Source organism: Lampetra planeri, chromosome 12 (genome assembly GCF_965212315.1).
Source record: "Lampetra planeri chromosome 12, kcLamPlan1.2.h2, whole genome shotgun sequence".
NCBI classification, from domain to species: Eukaryota; Metazoa; Chordata; class Hyperoartia; order Petromyzontiformes; family Petromyzontidae; genus Lampetra; species Lampetra planeri.
In genome coordinates this window covers 15481738-15502153 of record NC_136118.1, presented here as the reverse complement: position 1 = coordinate 15502153, position 20416 = coordinate 15481738, and the positions used below count along the sequence as shown (strand labels likewise).

The window sequence follows — 20416 nt, the reverse complement described above, 5'->3', positions numbered from 1 at the left end:
TGTTATAGCAGCAACATCATCATTAGCTTGAGCAGTGCAGTTACGTTGCATACAGGAATCTTGCAGTCAATCGCGAATGGTCGAGCCACAGAATGAGACAAATGTATATCGTGTACACTATTGTACATGTTTACGTGTACAGTGGGCTCATGAGGTTGTTGTCTACAGCAAGAGATACAAACGTGGACTCTCGACACACAAGTGACGCACACAAAGATGCCGTAAAAAAGACTGAGGAAGAGCAAGGCACGCCGTGTATCACTACTACAGTCGCAGTACTACAGTACCAGCTTCCCAAAACAATGCTGCCAACACCCACGCCAACTCAGAAAAGTAGTCTGTCACGTGCTAGACTCCTTGCGTTATAGCAGCGTGCCTCGCGTTAAGAGAAAAACGTTCCGCAAAAAAACATGTGAAAGGGAAAATGTGTAGTGTGAACGCCACACGTTAAACAGGGATTTACTGTATACATTTTAACAATCTATTGGGATTTGCCAGAAATGTGTAAGCGTTTAACGATGTGGCCATGAGCAAAACATGACAAATATGCAGGACTTGAAATTTTGTTAAAATTAGACATTTCATCTTGGAATGCAAACAGCAGCACATGCCACACAGACTCACGAGACCCAGTCGAAGCAATTGTTAGTGGTGAGGATTTGATGCAGGGCAGGAATTGACTTGTCCGTCAGCGAACATTTGTTCAAGCTGTGGAGGTGGAAAAAAAGAGAGTTCATCATCAATTAAAACCATGCACCGTGCTGCTGTGCCTGCAAGTAAATCTCTCAAGGATTGAAACACACGTCATTCCAAACAGAGTGTTCATGAGAGGGGCGTTACAACATTATTTAATTGCACAATCATGCATCCCTGTGTCCGGTCTCATTGATCAATATTTAGTTATAAATTAGTGTTTAGTCTCATATCATCCATGATCAAATGGTGAAGAAAGCACGTCGAGAGCAAGACTAGACACAGAAATGTGAGTTTATGACTTAAGGGTATGTTAAGTCCATCCCTTATCCTCCGATTAACATGGTTGGCTATGTACAGTGCTAAATAAGTTGAACATAAATACATACGTAGATTCATGCGTGGTTCTTCCATTAGGAAGCACTTCGCATAACGTGGAAAGCGCTCGTTACAACGCAGAAGGCGCACCATTTTCACACGAAACATGCACCGTTATAATGCAGAAGGCCCACCGTTATAACGCGTAATGCACACTTTTATAACACGGTTTCTGGTCAATGACGAACTACTTTACTGAGTTACGTGGCTGAGCGGTATGATACAGTACGTGGAAGGAAACAGTAACGCGACGGCGTAGCCTCAGTTATTTGTCCTGCCATCTCACTGTGTGTGCTTACAGTGTATCTCGTCAAACTTTATCATTACATTATTTATGGGTAAATTTTTTCACTTAACGCGCTTTTCAGGAACTCATCTACTCTGTTAAATGAGGCTTTATCGTACAGTCCTGTGGAGAACAATTCAAAAATACCAATAACAGAATAACGCAGAAACATTATGACGCAAGCTACACAAATGGGTAATAAGGGATTTATAGCAAACCCTTAGCTATCATGGTTTTATGCCAAATCTGTTAAGGTACAGTTCGCGCCTCTGACTTTGCGGATCAAGAATTTGCCGATTGCAGCAATTTTCGAGAACATAACCCCCTCGATGGGCAAGGGTTTGCTGTATCAACGTGTCGAGAACTCACTAGAGCTGTTCCAGTCTCATGGGATGTGTCTGCATCTCCTGAGCAAGATCCTCCATTGCTTTGTCCCCCAGGTCATTTCCGGAAAGCCTACAGACACAAGCAGCTTGTTATAGTTATTATTGTCTATTTAAATGACAGTTGCTGAGCACAGGGCCCAAATACCCAGAAGTGACCAGCAACAGCAGCAGTGGAGGTATTATGCAAATGATTGAATACGTTTCTTGAAATGAGCAAGTTTGAAGAGTAATAATGGCATAAGTATCTATGAATAGGCTTTATCCCTTCCGGAAATAACACAGATGTTCAGATGTTCAAACACCAAATAGACACCTATTACAAGGCATCAAGTCTGCATTAACCACACATCATGTGGTTAAACTTGCAATTATGCTTTTATAATAATGTCTGCATTGTCCCTGAGACTGATTGGCCTGCACGAGAGACCGCCTCCTTTACTTCACATTGCGGTAGCGCTGTGAGAGGAGTGATGAGGAGCAGGGCAATAACGGTGTCTATGCCATGTCTCAGCACAATGTAATGTCTGTTTGGGAACATCAGTGGCCACGACGACAAGAAACTTAAAGAGTGGGAGACAGTTACCAAGATGTCCATTTAAAATGCCACTATTGTAACGAAAGTAACCTGAAAGCTTTTTGTAAAAAAATTTAATTTGGCAGCAGAAAGATGCAAACATCCACTTTAGCTGTCTCAAGTCGCACACAAAGGGTTATGGAGATCGTTGTGTCTGCATGCTTACATGAGCTTTTTAAGGTTTGGGTTTAAGGTGATGATGTTCCAGAGAGCCGGGATCGACTTGGAGGTGAGGCAGCACGAGTCCATGCTGGAGGCAAAGGACAGACAAGGTATTGTAGATTTATACTGAAAGTAATTTCGATGAGTCCTCAATTAACGTGTGGCATTCACACAACGCGTTTTCGCTCTAACGTGGTTCCTCCACAAGGGAACACTTTTCGCACAACGTGGAACGCGACAGTGATATCGCGGAATGCGTACACCGTTATAATGCACAACGTGCCCATTATAACGAAGAACGTGCACCGTTATAACACGGAATACACCCGTTATGAGGAACGTGCACCGTTATAACGCGGTTTCTGAGTGGTCGACGACGAACTTCTTTCTTGAGTGGCTCAGCGGTACGATACAGTACGCGTAATGATACAATAATGTGGCGGTGTACCCTCAGTTATTTGTCCCGCCACAGTACTGTGTGTGGGTACTGCGTATCACGCCAAACTTTATCGAAAAGTACCGCTTAATACAGCACTTTTCTGGATTGTATCTACCAGATTAAACGAAGACTTATTGTACAAGTTTCAACATCATCCAACACATAACGTGCTGTTTCATTAATTAAACGTTGATTATACGCACACACACGCTAAAGTCTTGAGCCTTGCACGAGTCCCCCCTCTCGCATGTGTAGCTTATTCACGGTAATTGTGAATGACACTGAATTTGTTCATAATATAGGTTTTTTTGGGTTAGATCGCGTTCATATAAATGTGTCATTAAACCCGCCACCACCCGACACAGCCAATTAGTAAGGTTTGTCACGTAGACAGAACATGCCAATTCGTTACTGATGCAATGACAGGGTGCCACCTGTCGGCCAGGAGGGGTAATCACGGGTATGGGCGCGTTATATAATAACCAACTAGAAGGGGGGGGGGCGTATCTGGCTTAAAGGTAAAAGGCGGGGTCCATCGGGAAGCTCCGGGAACCTGCTCGAAAGTTCTAGAAGGGGGCGTGGCTGGAGGCGGGGCCTGGCCACGCTGGGAAGTATATAGGGGGGACGTAACCGAATGATCGGGGCTGTCGCGGACTCCCGGGTCCTGGCTGCGTCGCTGCTCGCCGTCATCCCTCTTCATCGTCTGACCGCATGGCCGATCCTCTGCATGGCTCCTATCGTCGTCATCGCTACATTAGTCAGCCAGCTATGTAGTTAGACGCTGATGATGGGGCTGTGTAGAAAGGTCGGCTGTGTGTAGCTATGTAGATACGTTTATACTGGTAGGAACGAAGTGAACCAGCCTACAATAGATTATATCGTCCGTCCGTCCGTGTAGCAACATCGCCCCCTACTGCAAACACTTGGCATGACCCTACAAAAACCTTTAGACTCAGTGACGCTTTCCTGGCTAAACAAGTGTAACATTCCCTTATAATTCCCTCAGATAGCTTTTAATTAAAACATTTAAATTAATGAGGATTTCCTGGCTAAACAAGTGTAACATTCCCTTATAATTCCCTGAGATTAAAACTTTTAAATTAAAATTTAACTCACAGCGGCCTAAAGCCTCGAACTATGCCTCAAACTCTCCCTTCGTATCGTACCCCCGCGTGTGTGCAAGGGAGTTAATGTTTAACAATGTTACATTCCCTGATGCTTTTAAATAGAAACATTTAAATTTAAAGCTTTTACATAAATAATAAAAACATTTAAATTAAAAATTAACTCACGGCGGCCTAAAGCCTACAGCTAGGCCTAAAGCCTAGAACTAGGCCTCAAACTCTCCCTTCGTATCGTCCGATTAGGTGTAGCAACATCGCCCCCTACTGCAAACACTTGGCAGGACCCTAGAAAAACCTTTAGACTCAGTGGGGCTTTCCTTGCTAAACAAGTGTAATAATACATTATGTTTATATTCTTTGGTTATTCGTTCCTACCAGCCCACCCCGCAGGGTCCTGTTATATATCGCCCAGTGTTCGTGCCCAAGTATGAGAAATAAATAAGAATCCCTCTTCTTCCCTGCAGTCACGAATCCCTGCAGTCACGAAAGCTTTAAATCGAAATTTAAGAAGCCCTCTATACGTTGTGTGTCGGAAGTCGCTCATTACACGAGTACAGCACACCGGTGTGTTGGAGAGGAAATCCACAATATTTACAATCTGAGTACGGCGTTTCGCCAGTAATTACAACTAGCAGAATCAGATGACAGCCAGATTTGTTCAAACATCCTTCTGTTTCGTTCCTTAAATAGAGGGATAGATGTGATGACAACACTTGTGAGCCCTTCACGTCTGAAGGGGGGGATTAATGAATGCATATAAATTACAATGGGTATCCATTGCCGGTTTGGTTATTCATATGGTAATCAACGTACATTATGCATGCACATTGTTATCACATTGTTATCAGCATATGACAGGTGGCACACACAGCACTCACATTAATGCCTGCAGATGTCCACTGCTCTCTTCCATATTTTTGGCCATGAGCTCTACTCCATTATCTCCAAATGATTCACTTCCAAACCTGAACATCAATAATAGTGCAATGCTTTACCATCGACCACCACTACACCACCACCATTGCACATGACATCCCTACAACCAGGGTATCGTCCTTCACACCAGCAAAATCTGCACACTGCTAGAGCCCACATTGACAATAACAGAGATGACTGGTGCACACGCATGCTTATATTAACCAAGTAACTATCGCAGCAACGCATTCACGTTAAACGTGCATTGTGGTACTATTTGGCACTTGATCGTGCTTGACTGAATAAAATTGTCAGCGAGACTACACTGTGCATCAACAAGACAATAAACCCCAGTGGATGTCATTTAACAAGGAGCCACTGAGGTATTTTCAAAGAATACTTCCTTTGAACAGTTATTATTTAATTTTGATGCGTAAGATTTGATCATTGTACAACAGTACAGGCTATAACATGTCACACCGGATTTTGTATGCACAGACTTATGTGAACAGTGAACTTTGTTAACTTCACTTCAGACGACTACGGCAAGTCTTTGTTCACACGAGTTTTTTCTGTAACGTAGTTCTTCCATGACGGACGCACAACGCCGAACATGCACCACTATAACTTGGAACATGCACCGCTATAACTTGGAACATGCACCCCTATAACGCCGAACATGCACTGCTATAACGCGGTTTCTGAGTGGCTGAGGCGTGATACAGTACGCGATACAGTAACGTGACGAAGTATCCTCAGTTATTTGTCTACTACCTCGTTAAAAGAGGACGGATTGTATAAGGGACTATTATTGTATCGGGGACTTTACAGTAATGCCTCGTTTAACGCGGTAGATGTGTTCGTGAAAAGTGCCACGTTAAGTGAAAAGCGTGTGAAGCAAAAACTCCTTCCCCATAAATGTAACATTAACGTTTGGCGAGATACAATTCACACACACAGCAAAATGGCGAGACAAATCATTGAGGGTACGTCGCCGCGTTACTGTATCTTTCTGTGTACTGTATCAAAAAGTGTTCCCACACCTCCGATTAGTATGGTTTGCTACGTATGGTGCGAACGAAGTTCAACACACATATCGCACAGCAGCGCAGCTCAAGAAAGTAGTTTGCCGTCGACCGCTCAGAAACCGCATTATAATTGGCGGGGGTTCCAAGTTATAATGGATTCAGTAGACGTCATAACGGCACACATTACACGTCATAACGGCACACATTACACGTCATAACGGCACAAATTACACGTCATAACGGCACACATTACACGTCATAACGGCACACATTACACGTCATAACGGCACACATTACACGTCATAACGGCACATTACACGTCATAACGGCACACATTACATGTCATAACGGCACACATTACACGTCATAACGGCACACATTACACGTCATAACGGCACACATTACACGTCATAACGGCACACATTACACGTCATAACAGCACACATTACACGTCATAACGGCATATTACACGTCATAACGACACACATTACACGTTATAACGGCACACATTTCACGTCATAACGGCACACATTACACGTCATAACGGCACACATTACACGTCATAACGGCACACATTACACGTCATAACGGCACACATTACACGTCATAACGGCACATTACACGTCATAACGGCACACATTACACGTCATAACGGCACACATTACACGTCATAACGGCACACATTACACGTCATAACGGCACACATTACACGTCATAACGGCACACATTACACGTCATAACGGCACACATTACACGTCATAACGGCACATTACACGTCATAACGGCACATTACACGTCATAACGGCACATTACACGTCATAACGGCACACATTACACGTTATAACGGCACACATTACACGTCATAACGGCACACATTACACGTCATAACGGCACACATTACACGTCATAACGGCACACATTACACGTCATAACGGCACATTACACGTCATAACGGCACATTACACGTCATAACGGCACATTACACGTCATAACGGCACATTACACGTCATAACGGCACATTACACGTCATAACGGCACACATTACACGTTATAACGGCACACATTACACGTCATAACGGCACACATTACACGTCATAACGGCACACATTACACGTCATAACGGCACATTACACGTCATAACGGCACACATTACACGTCATAACGGCACACATTACACGTCATAACGGCACACATTACACGTCATAACGGCACACATTACACGTCATAACGGCACATTACACGTCATAATGGCACACATTACACGTCATAACGGCACACATTACACGTCATAACGGCACACATTACACGTCATAACGGCACATTACACGTCATAACGGCACACATTACACGTCATAACGGCACACATTACACGTCATAACGGCACATGACACGTCATAACGGCACACATTACACGTCATAACGGCACACATTACACGTCATAACGGCACACATTACACGTCATAACGGCACATTACACGTCATAACGGCACACATTACACGTCATAACGGCACACATTACACGTCATAACGGCACACATTACACGTCATAACGGCACACATTACACGTCATAACGGCACACATTACACGTCATAACGGCACATTACACGTCATAACGGCACACTTTACACGTCATAACGGCACACATTACACGTCATAACGGCACACATTACACGTCATAACGGCACACATTACACGTCATAACGGCACACATTACACGTTATAACGGGCACACGTTTCACGTTGTGCGAGAAGTGTTCCCTAATGAAAGAACCGGGTTATAGCAAAAACGTGTTGTGTGAACACTACACGTTAACCGAACACTTTACATACCTTATGCCTACCACACCAACATTACATCCATGACATTTCTGAATGAAACCGCTAACAACTTGTCTCAATGCTGCAACTCACCACAGCTCGTGACATCTCTGTATCGTGGGCTGCAGCCTCACTAATTCTTTGTCGCTGATGCCACACTCCCACAGGTTTAGTTTCTCGAGAGGCCTGTTCCGACTCTGCAGGACGTAAGAGAGGGCTGTGCAGTCGAACGGGCTGAGTGGAGTATGAGACAGATCCAGCGACTCTCTTGTCTGCATGATCTCGCGAATGGCGTCGGGGTCTTGCAGCTCGTACAGGCAGTGCAGGAGGCTAATGAGCCTGCGCTTGTTGGGGTCGCTGGCCGTCACCCTGCGTTTGAGCCACTGGATGATCTCACGCTGGGAGTCCGTGGATGGGCGGTCAAGGATTTCGGCGAGCGTTTTCCAATGAATGCGCGACGCTAATCCGGTGAAAAACTTCTGAAAGATGTCAAACCGTCCATCAGAACACCTCTCGATTTCCTCAATGACAGCAGGAACTGACAGCTTGGGCTGTGGCAGATACACGGCCAGAGACGCGAAGTACTCTTGAATTGTCAGGTGGGAGAACGAATAGCTCTTGGAGACAATAACGCCTTCGCATTTGAAAATCTCACTAAGAAAAGTTTTCTGCACGCGATCGGAATCGATGCTGAATTCTTGCAGGTGCATTTCGCTGAACAGCTGATTGTTTTCCTGAACGCCTTTGAAAGCCATGTTGGCCAGCCCTCTTATCGTCTCCTTGGCGTTGATGGCGTTCCTACCACCGCAGCCATCGTTGTGGTGTCGAACGAGAACAAACGTGTACTTTGTGAAGAGGTCGGTCATGGAGGTCAGCATGAATATGTCAGATTTGCGATCTTTCAGGTACGACTTGAGAGTGATGGCTGCTATCTGGCAAAAAGCCGGGTTGCAGCACAGAATGCTGAGGATCTCGTACTGCTGCAACATGCCGTGCGCCTGTCTTCCCAGGGCTTCATCTCTGAGGAATTTACAAAAGAACTTCTCGCGCTCTTCAGGCGAGAAGCCCATGATCTCCGAACTTCGTTTGATCTTAATGGAAGCGAGCTGCTGCAGGGCAATGGGTCTGGTTGTCACCAGAAACGAGGCGCCCGTCAGAAGCCTTCCCTCCAGTAGGCCGGCAAGAATCGCCTCCACGCTCCTCCTACTGTTAGGGTCGCTGCAGGGTCTCTGAAAGTCAAGAGGCTTCGCAAACTCATCCAAGCCATCCATCACGAACAATGTCTCCTTCGCGTTGGAAAATATCGTGTCCGCTTCATCCCCCAAATTGTTATGCAAATCGACAAACACTTCTCGGAGTGTGGTTTCTTCAGCATAGTGGTTTAGATCTCTAAATCGAATGTATATCACATATTGGAAGCTACAGGAGAATACTGGCTCTCCAGAGAGCAAGCGGTGCACTATAAAGTTGCTCATTGTGGTTTTGCCACTGCCTGCAGTGCCCACGAGCAACACTATCAATGGTCGCTCTTCCTCAATGGGGTCAAACAGCTGATTGTGTTTGAACCCATCTCTCTTCATTCGCTGTACAATGTTCTCGTGTGCGTTGAGTCTGACTTCACTCTCGTGTTGTTTGTTTTCATCCACGTAATCATAAGTCACCAAGATGGGCTCCACACACTGCTCTTTGATGGGAATGTGCTCTGTGGGCCTGGCATCATAGCTTCTCATGATCGAAGTCCTTTCCTTCAAGTATTCTTTGTAGATTTTCAAAATGCAACCTAATCCACAACGAGATATAGATTTCAATAAACAAGTTAACATACGAAAGAATATATAAAATAAGTCCTCGTTTAACGTGGTAGATGTGTTCCTGAAAAGTTCTGCGTTGCGTGCAAAAATGCAAAAAATCTTTTCCCATAATGTAACGATAAAGTTTGGCGAGATACTCTGAACACACACCCCGTAATGCGTGCTACTGTTCAGACCCCCAGGGCACTCACTCTCTACGGACAGGAAACCCATCGTGGCCAGCATGGACTCGTTCCGCGTGAACCACGCATCCAGGCCGCTGACCGTGCAGCACAGCGGAGTGAGCACGTGCGCCACGAAGCTCCGGCAATCCGACTCCTCCTTGGCAGTAACTCTGTCGATCAGTTGCCGCATCTGCTCACGGGGGTCTTTCACCCTGTTCAGGGTGCGATACTCTGGGGGCTGAACTATGCCCCGCTCATCTGAGAGTGTGAGCACGGACAATGGCTTTCTGGACAGGCAGCTTTCCAGCTCCACGCGGTGTTGACGAAGGAACCTGCAGACCGGCATGTCCACTGCCATTTGTGCCATGTTACGCTTCAAGGGTAGCTGTAGATCAGAAAAAAGTATCCAAATTATTTCTATAGCACACACACACCACAACACCAGGCGGAATACATGAGCAATGCTGAACTCGAACGGGGAAGTGACAAAGACCCCCCCTATAGTCTTAGCAGGATTTTGGGGCCGGTGTTGTTAGTGAGTAGCAGCTATGAAGGCCGGGATGCTACACGAAGGGGTGAGTGGCCAACACCATGCCCGGCCGTCTTTGTCTCCCTCGTGGAAATGTGTACACATCGCACCAAGTACTCATTTGAGGCTGAGTTGACCTAGGGGTGGCCCAGGACCAGTTCAAGTAATCGTCACTGGTGTTGGTGGCCGTGAGCGATAATCGAACTCGGATAGCTGCTTTCGTAGCACAGCGCGTTAACTCGCTATTCTAAACACACAGACACATCCATATATTTAATAAGTCGCCCTGTAGTTCAATACTGTATCTGCTTGGCCAGCAATGCAGCACTGTATTGCTCATCATAGCATTGCATATAGCATAGAATAATCATAGCATTGCTGACAGTCATTTTACTCCCGTTGCAACCAACCAAAAACGTAATATTTAGAATAACAAAAGCAGTAAAACATACCTCGTTAATTTGAGTGAAAGCTTTTGTAATATACACAATAAACAGAAAGCATGGGAGTTGCAACCGAAACGGCAACAGCAGCGCAATGATAACAGCAGCAGCACTCATTGAGCAGCTATGCAAACAGTGTTACCTGAATATCCGCTACCGTACTGCGATGTTCCACTGACTTGCATACGGGAGGATATCGACCACAGACACAACTCATAAGACACACACGAGGCAGTGGCCTACTCCGCATATCAGTCATCAAAGACCCACCAGGCTATTGCACGATAATATGGTAAGTCCGTATTATCGTGTTCACACAACGCGTTTTCGCTATAACGCGGTTCTTCCATTAGGGAACACTTTTAGCAGCACGCGCACCGTTACAACGCGCAGCAGCGCTCCCGTTATAACGCGCTTTCTGAGCGGAACAGAGATAGAGTAATGCGGAATGATGCAGTTACGCGGCAGACCCTCAGTTATTTGTGCCGCCATCTCACGGTGTGCGTACATTGTATCTCGCCAAACTTTATCGTTATATTATTTAGGTGAAATTGTTTTTGCGTAATGCGGCACTTTTCGAGGACTTGAGCTGTGCAGCCTCCAAGGAGGAAGCAAGACTCGGAAATTCAAAACTGGCCCAAAGTGTATTTCTAGCTGCAGCAATCCACGAGGACAGCATCTCATTAACGTCGTACCAACGTGGCTGGACTGCAATTTAGCTGCCCTGGAATTGCTGGCAACAGACAATTAAGACAACCCTAGCGGCAATGGAGGTAACAGGTCACGCGCACTCTTGCGGGTCACCCACGAGGGGTTCGTGCCCCAGCAAAGGCGACTGGGAAACGTTGCTCCAGAATCCCGAGAGACCGATTCACGAACCCATCGTTGTCCGTGATTTATTTCGTGTCAGCGCCGCAAGGCATTGACGTTGCCTAATGCAGGCAGGCCTTGCTTAGCGTGACCTCGTAAAGCGCTCTGCCTCCTGGAGAACATTTTTACCAAAACTAATTTAAATAAAAACTTTATCGACAAAGTGCTGACGAATGAGAACACCCAGCAGCGCAGGCCGAGGAACGTACCCGCCCCCATTATTCCCTCAGCCAATGAGAGCGATGGATGCTCTCAGCCAACCAGACCCCACCCCCCGCGATCCGATTAGCACGAATCGTGGTCACGACTTTTTTTGTTAAATAAAAATTTTCACCTGAAAGAAACTTCACCACAGATATGTATTTGTATTAAATGTGTACCTTCTGTATTATTAGCGCTATTACCAATATTGCTCATACAAAAGACAATACTGTCTGGAACGCATCCCCATGTAGTACACAATGGTACAGTATAATTAATTAGCGCTTTTAGCGCTTATTGGATTAGCGCTCACTTCTGCCGCGTTAAACGAGGACTTAATTTATGAAAGTACATTATAAATATAGAAATAGGCTAACGGACAAATTAGTAAGGATAAAATGATATGTATAAACGGCATCATTACAATTAGTCATGTAACCTCTATTCACGAGTAAAAACACGACAGCAAAATCTCTTGTCCGGCATCTATGGGGAATGGAGAGGTGCCAGTGATCTGAGAGTTATACTTATGGTTCACGAAATTGTCAAAGTCCATACAACTTTTCTAGAAACTAAGCCTACATTTTAAAAATTATACAAGAAATAACATACAATTGTATAGAGGTACTCACCATTCAGCTGTAGAACATTCCAAGTTGATTGTGGAGGACTGGTGGGGGGACCCTTTAAAGAGCAGCACCGTCCTCTGCGTTCAGACCGCCGCTAGCGTCTCCACTTGATAGTGCCCTGAAGCTCCCGTAAACAACAGATGGAAAAGCGCACGGCAAGATGCCAGATGGCTGTCGGAATTTGTCTGTATACGTGAAAGAAGATTTGTATTCCTGTCTGTGACAGATGCCAGTTAATAGAGCATGCTGGAGGGTAACATGCCTGGTAACAGACCGTTTGCTGCACCAGGTAAAAATACATCATTGGAATTGCAGCGAGTCGTGGTAAATTTACTTCCGTGAATACCGTACCAGGCGGGACGGATCGTATTCACAGATGCCTGGAGCGCACGAGCGCAGCGCGTGAAGTCACTCACGTTGGGATTCCGGTTTCAACTCACGTTCTGCCGTCCGGCTCTCAGCCCGAAATCCGAGATTCCAATGTCTAGACAGATGATTGAAGCGACAGTCATTCCGTTATTTGACTACTGTGATGTAGCAGCATTTAGGGTTGCTCCTTTGGTTCATTCAAACAAACTTTACTCGGTTTATCGTGCTACATTAGGGTCCACAGTGGATGCTCCATACATGTATGCACGGTATGTAGAACTTCTTTCGCACCGTACATAGACAACCATGCTAATCGGACCTCCTCTGTGCCACCATGTCCTTGGACATGAGAAGCCATTTTCACCTTAGGGCTATTTTAATTTTCAAGGTTATTATCGGTAGATCTGCTCTCTATTTGTCTGACCTGTTGTTATTACTGTTGGAAAATCATACAAATCTGCGATGCGCGTCTGTCTATTAATAGTTCCCAGATTTCTAACAAAATATACACTTAAAAGCTTTTAACGTAGCTGCCCCAAAGTTTTGAAACGACCTAGTTTCGTCTCGTCATGTCCTCATTTCAACGATTATTAAAAGTGTAAATGTAATTTTACAACATAATTTCTATTATTACGTTTTTTAAAACCTGTAATTGTGGAATAGTTTGATGTCTGCTGGCCGAGTCGCCCTTGAAAAAGATCTTCTTAGCTCAATGGGCTTTACTCAATGGGAAATACACTCCTGATTTTGATCTGAACGCCGATCTGTCACCGTCCAAGCATCCCAAGCTTTCGCGCTGCAAATCCGGTGCTATGATTCTGAATCACGATCATTGTGCCCCGAGTCCTTAGGCATGGGCTTTGAATCCCTGAGCTGTGAGGGTCTCTGTCAAGCTGCGTGGTGCTGCAACGCAATATATAGCTCTGCACATGCCAAGCGCAAACCCACCTTTGACGAAATACAAACATTACAGGATGACTGGAAGGGTGTGCAAAGTCGTCACGGTTACAACCACTGGGTAAACTTGACAGAACACGCAAGTAAGTCCAAATATCTATGGATGGATAAGGCGATTTGCATAAGCATAGAAAATAAAGTAAATACAATAACAATTGCATTTCCACAAATATAACCACAAGACCAACAACACGTATACCCTTTGAGTATATTTTGCACAAGCAGGGATTATACACAATGTCTAAGGGTTATTTTTGAAACGTAAATCATTCTGGTTACTCGAAAATTTTTGGGATGATCATATTTCTTTGAGATGAAATATAATCTTCATTAAATATGCGATTACAGTACTGTACTTTCTTCGTATGAATCTTCGACATAAGACCTTAACTTATAAGCTTGTCAGTGGCCATCAGTGATGAGATCAGTTCACATGCAGGTGGTGCTGGTTGTACTGGTGCATCTCAGGATCGTAATAGGTGGCAGTTTATGTATTTTAATTTCTTTATCCCGGAAGAATCCGATGATCTATGAAGCTCTTTTTCACAGATGTCCAGTGGAAGTGGGCAGTGACGTAGGTTGGTAATTATCTAGCAGTCGATTGATCACGGCTCCTGCGGTTATGATAAGAGCCCATTGAAACATTTAATAAACGTCTCGTTTTCAAGGGAGACCCGTTTCAAAACATAAACAGAATTGTGAAAGCACAGGCGGTACAATCAAACTGAACCACATGAGCGCAGATTGGACTTATCTCTCTTTTTTTAATACTTGATCATGCAAAAGCAACATAAAAATATGCTTTTAAAAAAAAATGCTGCTTTAAGCAGTTTACATTGCCTGCTATTACAGATTAATTGAAAATGCGGACATCGAAAAAGGAAATGGAATAATATCTGAAGTGTGCAAAGTAGCCAAGGGGCATGATTGGAATTCCATTAAGCCCGCAACGCTTGGTGTTCACACAACACGTTTTCGCTATAACGCGGTTCATCTACTCGGGAACACTTTTCTCACCATGCGGAATGCGCCCATTATAACGCGGACCTCTACCCTTATAACGTGGACGCGCGCACCATTATAACGCGGACCTCTGAGTGATCGACTACTTTCTTCAGCTGTCCGGCTGAGCAGCACGATACGGTACGTGTAATGATAAAGTAATGCAGCGGCGTAGCCTGTTATTTATCCCGCGATCTCAATGTGTGTGCGTACAGAGTATCTCGCCAAACTTTATCGTTATATAATTTATGGGAAAATAGTTTTCGCTTCACGCGTTTTTCGCTTAATGCTGCACTTTTTACAGACGCATTTACTACCGCGTTAAACAAGGACTTATTGTGTTTTTGAGTCACGCAGGTGTAAACTTATTTGCATAGTCAATTTTAAAGCGACCACTATAAACGCAGACTTCCTGCTGATATCTTCATATGCGTGCAGAGCGGGCAGCGAGTCAATGTTGGTGCAGCGCTTGGTGTCGTCACTCACCCGTGTCGGTAACCACAACTCCTTGATGCCACCTTGACAGCACTCCACGTCACTCGCTCGTGTCGGTAACCACAGCTCCCGCCGACCCCTGCAGCGACTTTGCCACCTTGACAGCTCTGCACGTCACGCGGTTGGCGTGCGCGCAGTGTAGAGTGAGTCCTTATTTAACGCGGTAGATGCGTTCCGAAAACGTGTTGTGTCATGCGAAAAACGATGTCCCCATAAATGATGGAACGACCAGGCTTGGCGAGAGACGACGAACCACGCACACGCAGTGAGACTGCGGCACGAACAGCTGAGGTTACGATGTCGCGTTACTCTGTCATTCCACCTACAGTATCACCGCACCGTTCACGAGCCACGTGACAATGGGCACAGGTGTGTACAGTAGCACAATGGGCACAGGTACAGTAGTACAATGGGCACAGGTATGTACAGTAGTACGATGAACTTAACCAACCGTGCTAAAAGGTGCGCGTTGTGCGAAAAGTGTTCCTTCATGGAAGACCCACGTTATCGCAAAAACGCGTTATGTGAACACCACCCGTTAAATGAGGACTTACCGTACTGTATACGGGAACGGGCTGGAGAGGGGATGGACTGATGCGGTAGAGAAAGACGTGGAGCTGAGTGGACTTGCCGATTAATGGTACCAGCGGTGTCAAGATTAGCCTCTGGAGGAGGCTCGTGAAGGAGCCGTTGGAGGCAGTCGCCCTCCAACAACAACAGAGGGCGGAGGAGCGACGCTCACAACAACGAGCGAAGCTAAAACACAGCAAGTTGGCACATACTGTGTGGTGCATCTGCCAGTCATCTGAGTGAGTCAACCCATGGCACCTGGGTCTGTCCCTTGACCTCCTGTCAGCGAGCCTTCGACACTTCACGTGGCCTCAGAGTGCACATAGCCTGGCACACGTGTCATGGTGATGTCACTGCCACTTAGTGGCGAATGGCAGCTGTTGATGTAATGACCTCTTTTAGCGCTGATTCGAGTAACGCTAAGCGGGGTTTGCCGCACAGAGCAGCGCTGCGCTGGGAAGCGGCGGTGCAGCGATCAGTGTGCCAGACACGTGGACCCGGGTTCGATTCCCGCTCACGGCCAGCACCGGTGACAATTATCTGAACCGGTCCTGGGCCTCCCCTAGGTCGATTCAGCCTCAAATGAGTACCCGGTGCGGTGTGTAAACATCGCCATTTTGGAGACAAAGGCGGCCCGGCGTGGTGCTGGCCACCCACCACCTCGTGTGTTGTGTCGGGCTTCATAGGTGCTGCTCGCAAACAGCACTTGCCCCGACAGTGTTAGAGACTACACAGGTGATCTTTGTGCATGTGTAGTGACATGGGAGGGGAGGGGCTGCTGGGGGGCTCTGGGACCCTGGGCGGCCCAGGCGCTTGGGCCCCTTGGCGCCAGGCGCTGGGTTCCCAGGCGGCCCAGACGCTTAAGCCTCTTGGCGCCAGGCGCTAGGTTCCCGGGCGGCCCAGGCGCTTAAGCCCCTTGGCGCCACCAACGGGGGGGGGGGGGGGGGGGGGGGGGCTGTGTGTGCTCTGTGGGATATCTGGGGGCGCACACGGCCCCACCCCTCGTTGGGGACTAGGCATAAAAGGGGAGCTCCCTGGACGATCAGGGCCAGTTGTAGCTCAAGACCCAAGACCCAAGACCAGCCATCTGAAGACCCTGAGACGCCGTGAGGGCCAGTGGTGGGACTGGAACTCCCGACTCTACGACCTTGTGAGGGCGAGTTCCAGAGCGTAGCCAGAGTAGTGTATCTAGGCTGTGTACCTAGGCTGTGTACCTAGGCTGTAACAGAGTATCAGGACTGTTGGAGTGTTGGACTGTTGGAGTGTTGGATTGTAATAAAGAAGTTACCTCTACAAGTGTCTCCGGAACCCGTTACACATGGAAGGGCACAGTTGGCAACATCTTAAGGCTCCTGCTGGGGCATGACATTGAATGAGCTCCTGAATATGAAGACTTGACGAACGCGTGGAGTTGTTCTTAGGGGCCGTCCATAAATGACGTCACGCGATTTTGGAGGATTTTTGACCCCCCTCCCTCGTCACACGGCGTCACAAAAAGTCAGACCCCCCCCTCAAATATGACGTCACAAAGCTCTGTCCCCCCTCCCCCCAAAACCATATTTCCATTTTGAAAATAAAACATGCTTCAAATCGCTTTAAACTATCGTCATTGTCGTGCGTATTTAATGTGGCGCTGCACTCTGATGTTGTAGGAGAAAACATTTATACTGGTAGGAACGAAGTGGACCAGACCACCAATAGATTATACTGGTAGGAACGAAGTGGACCAGACCACCAATAGATTAATGTGTCCGTCCGTCCGTCCGCGTTTGTCCGTCCGTCCGTCCGCGTTTGTCCGTCCGTCCGCGTTTGTCCGTCCGTCCGTCCGTCCGCGTTTGTCCGTCCGTCCGTCCGTCCGCGTTTGTCCGTCCGTCCGTCCGTCCGCGTTTGTCCGTCCGTCCGTCCGTCCGCGTTTGTCCGTCCGTCCGTCCGCGTTTGTCCGTCCGTCCGTCCGTCCGCGTATCAACATCGCCCCCTACTGCAAACACTTGGCATGACCCTGTCTGACAAGATGGCCGCCCGCTCCCCCTGCGATATGTGAATTAAACATGATGGCCGTCGCTTCCGGCGCATCACGGCAAAACTTTAAACTTCGCTTCAAAATTACTTTACTGAAACGCAGCACGTTTATTTAAAAAATTACGTTACTGAAACGCTGCACGCTTTTTTAACACATAGACAAGACACATTTATTAACACAGAGACGAGATACATTTAATCGCCTTATTTGTGCACGAAAAGCACGGCACGAGGCCTAGTGCGGCAGGCTTCGTGAGGCCTAGTGCGGCAGGCTTATTAACACAGAGATGAAACGCAGCACGTTTATTTAAAAAAATTACTTTACTGAAACGCAGCACGCTTTTTTAACACAGAGACAAGACACATTTATTAACACAGAGACGAGATACATTTAATCGCCTTATTTGTGCACGAAAAGCACGGCACGAGGCCTAGTGCGGCAGGCTTCGTGAGGCCTAGTGCGGCAGGCTTATTAACACAGAGATGAAACGCAGCACGTTTATTTAAAAAAAATTACTTTACTGAAACGCAGCACGTTTTTTTAACACAGAGACAAGAAACATTTATTAACAGAGACGAGATACATTTAATCGCCTTATTTGTGCACGAAAAGCACGGCACGAGGCCTAGTGCGGCAGGCTTCGTGAGGCCTAGTGCGGCAGGCTTATTAACACAGAGATGAAACGCAGCACGTTTATTTAAAAACAATTATTTTACTGAAACGCAGCACGTTTTTATAACACAGAGACAAGAAACATTTATTAACACAGAGACGAGATACATTTAATCCCCTTATTTGTGCACGAAAAGCACGGCACGAGGCCTAGTGCGGCAGGCTTCGTGAGGCCTAGTGCGGCAGGCTTATTAACACAGAGATGAAACGCAGCACGTTTATTGTTGTTGTTGTGCATATTGGCCGTGGTACCTGATTCGGCTGAATCTGCAGCCCGGCAGCGGCAGAGCAGAGGCAGCGAGAGGCCTCGTCGCTGCTGCTATTCACTCGCTTATAGTTCTACCGTGTTCACTACATCTCTGTCGTGTTCACTACATCTGCTGTGTTCACTACATCTCTGCCGTGTTCACTATCATCTCTACATCTCTGTCGTGTTCACTATCATCTCTACATCTCTGTCGTGTTCACTATCATCTCTACATCTCTGCCGTGTTCACCACATCTCTGCCGTGTTCACCACATCTCTGTCGTGTTCACTACATCGTATTCACACGTGTATCAACATCGCCCCCTACTGCAAACACTTGGCATGACCCTGTCCGACAAGATTACCGCCCGCTCCCCCTGCCATCACGGCAAAACTTTAAACTTCGCTTCAAAATTACTTTACAACAACAAACTTGCACCATCGCTACAGCTGCCGCGACGAGAGATGTGGGAGAAGCGGCGACCGCTGCCTAGCAGGTGAGAGGTGCGTGTGTGTGTGTGCGCGTGTGTGTGCGTGTGTGTGTGTGCGCGTGTGTATGTGTGTGTGTGTGCGTGTGTATGCGCGTGTGTGTGCGTGTGTGTTTGTGTGCGTGCGTGTGTGTGCGTGTGTATGCGCGTGTGTGTGCGTGTGTGTGCGTGTCTGTGTGTGCGTGTGTGCGTGTGTGTATATGTGTGACTGTGTGCGTGTGTGTGCGTGCGTGCGTGTCCGGCCCACTCGAGCGGCGTGATGAATGGGCGCTATTGGGCTTCGGATCGTTATTCACGGCGAACTGGAAGCGTAGCAACACAACTTCATTACGTGTGCGTGCGTGCATGTGTGTGTACGTGTGTGTGTGCGTGCGGTGTGTGTGCGTGTGTGCGTGTGTACGTGCGTGTGTGCGCGTATGTGCGTGTGTGTGTGCGCGTGTGTGTGCGGTCGATATCCCTGTACCGGTATTAGTATTATTCCTACCAGCCCACCCCGCAGGGTCCTGTTTAAAAAGTCTATTTAATTAAGTAGAACGTGTTGTCTATATTTAAAGTTGCGCATTTTGATGTGACGTCACATTTCTCAACCCCCCCCCCTCGTCACACATCGTCACAAATGTCTGATCCCCCCCCCCCCCCAGGTGCGTGACGTCATTTATGGACGGCCCCTTATCCGTGTCTGGGCACCACCACCGGATGGGAAAAGCGTGAACACAAACACACGTGACGTCACTGTATAATCCCCTCGCGGTGACGTCACCATGGCTACCGCTGGTGATGACGTTGCCGCGTGCTGCATTCAATTTGCGTCTTGGGACTCCTCCCAAAAACAAAAATGTCTCGGGACGTCACTTTCCCCGCGCCGCGCTTTACCCCCTTCATGGTGTGGACCAATCAGTTTCAAGGACAATGCATACATTATCAGTGTGTTTTTTGTTTGCATTTTGACCGCAAGTATTGTGGTTAATGCAGACATGATTCCTTGTAAAAAAAGGTTTCAGTTTTGTTGCTAGAAAAAAGGGAAAACCCCTATTATTATGACGTTTACGAACTTGTCCGGTGACGTCACGACAGCGCGCCGGATTTCGTGATGTCACTCATCGCCGACACGGGGCAGCGCGCTTTAAATTGGGTAGGAATTTCTG

The 20416-nt window shown here is 46.9% G+C and overlaps 1 protein-coding gene across 10 annotated transcripts in view; it reads right to left on the bottom strand.

Moving 5' to 3' along the window:
* LOC144721777 (NACHT, LRR and PYD domains-containing protein 3-like) overlaps window positions 1-19669 on the bottom strand; it is a 37621-nt gene extending 17952 nt beyond the window's left edge. For 2 of the 10 annotated variants that reach the window (XM_078599698.1, XM_078599699.1), the window contains exons 1-7: window positions 12455-15252; window positions 9807-10164; window positions 7898-9584; window positions 4921-5007; window positions 2484-2567; window positions 1727-1813; window positions 625-708 (exon numbers count right to left, since the gene is read on the bottom strand). In XM_078599698.1, coding sequence (XP_078455824.1) covers window positions 625-708; window positions 1727-1813; window positions 2484-2567; window positions 4921-5007; window positions 7898-9584; window positions 9807-10164; window positions 12455-12457 — 2390 coding nt within the window. In that variant the 5' untranslated portion in view covers window positions 12458-15252. The other 8 variants (XM_078599693.1, XM_078599692.1, XM_078599694.1 and 5 more) reach the window with 8 other exon arrangements.
* Window positions 19670-20416: the final 747 nt, after the last annotated feature.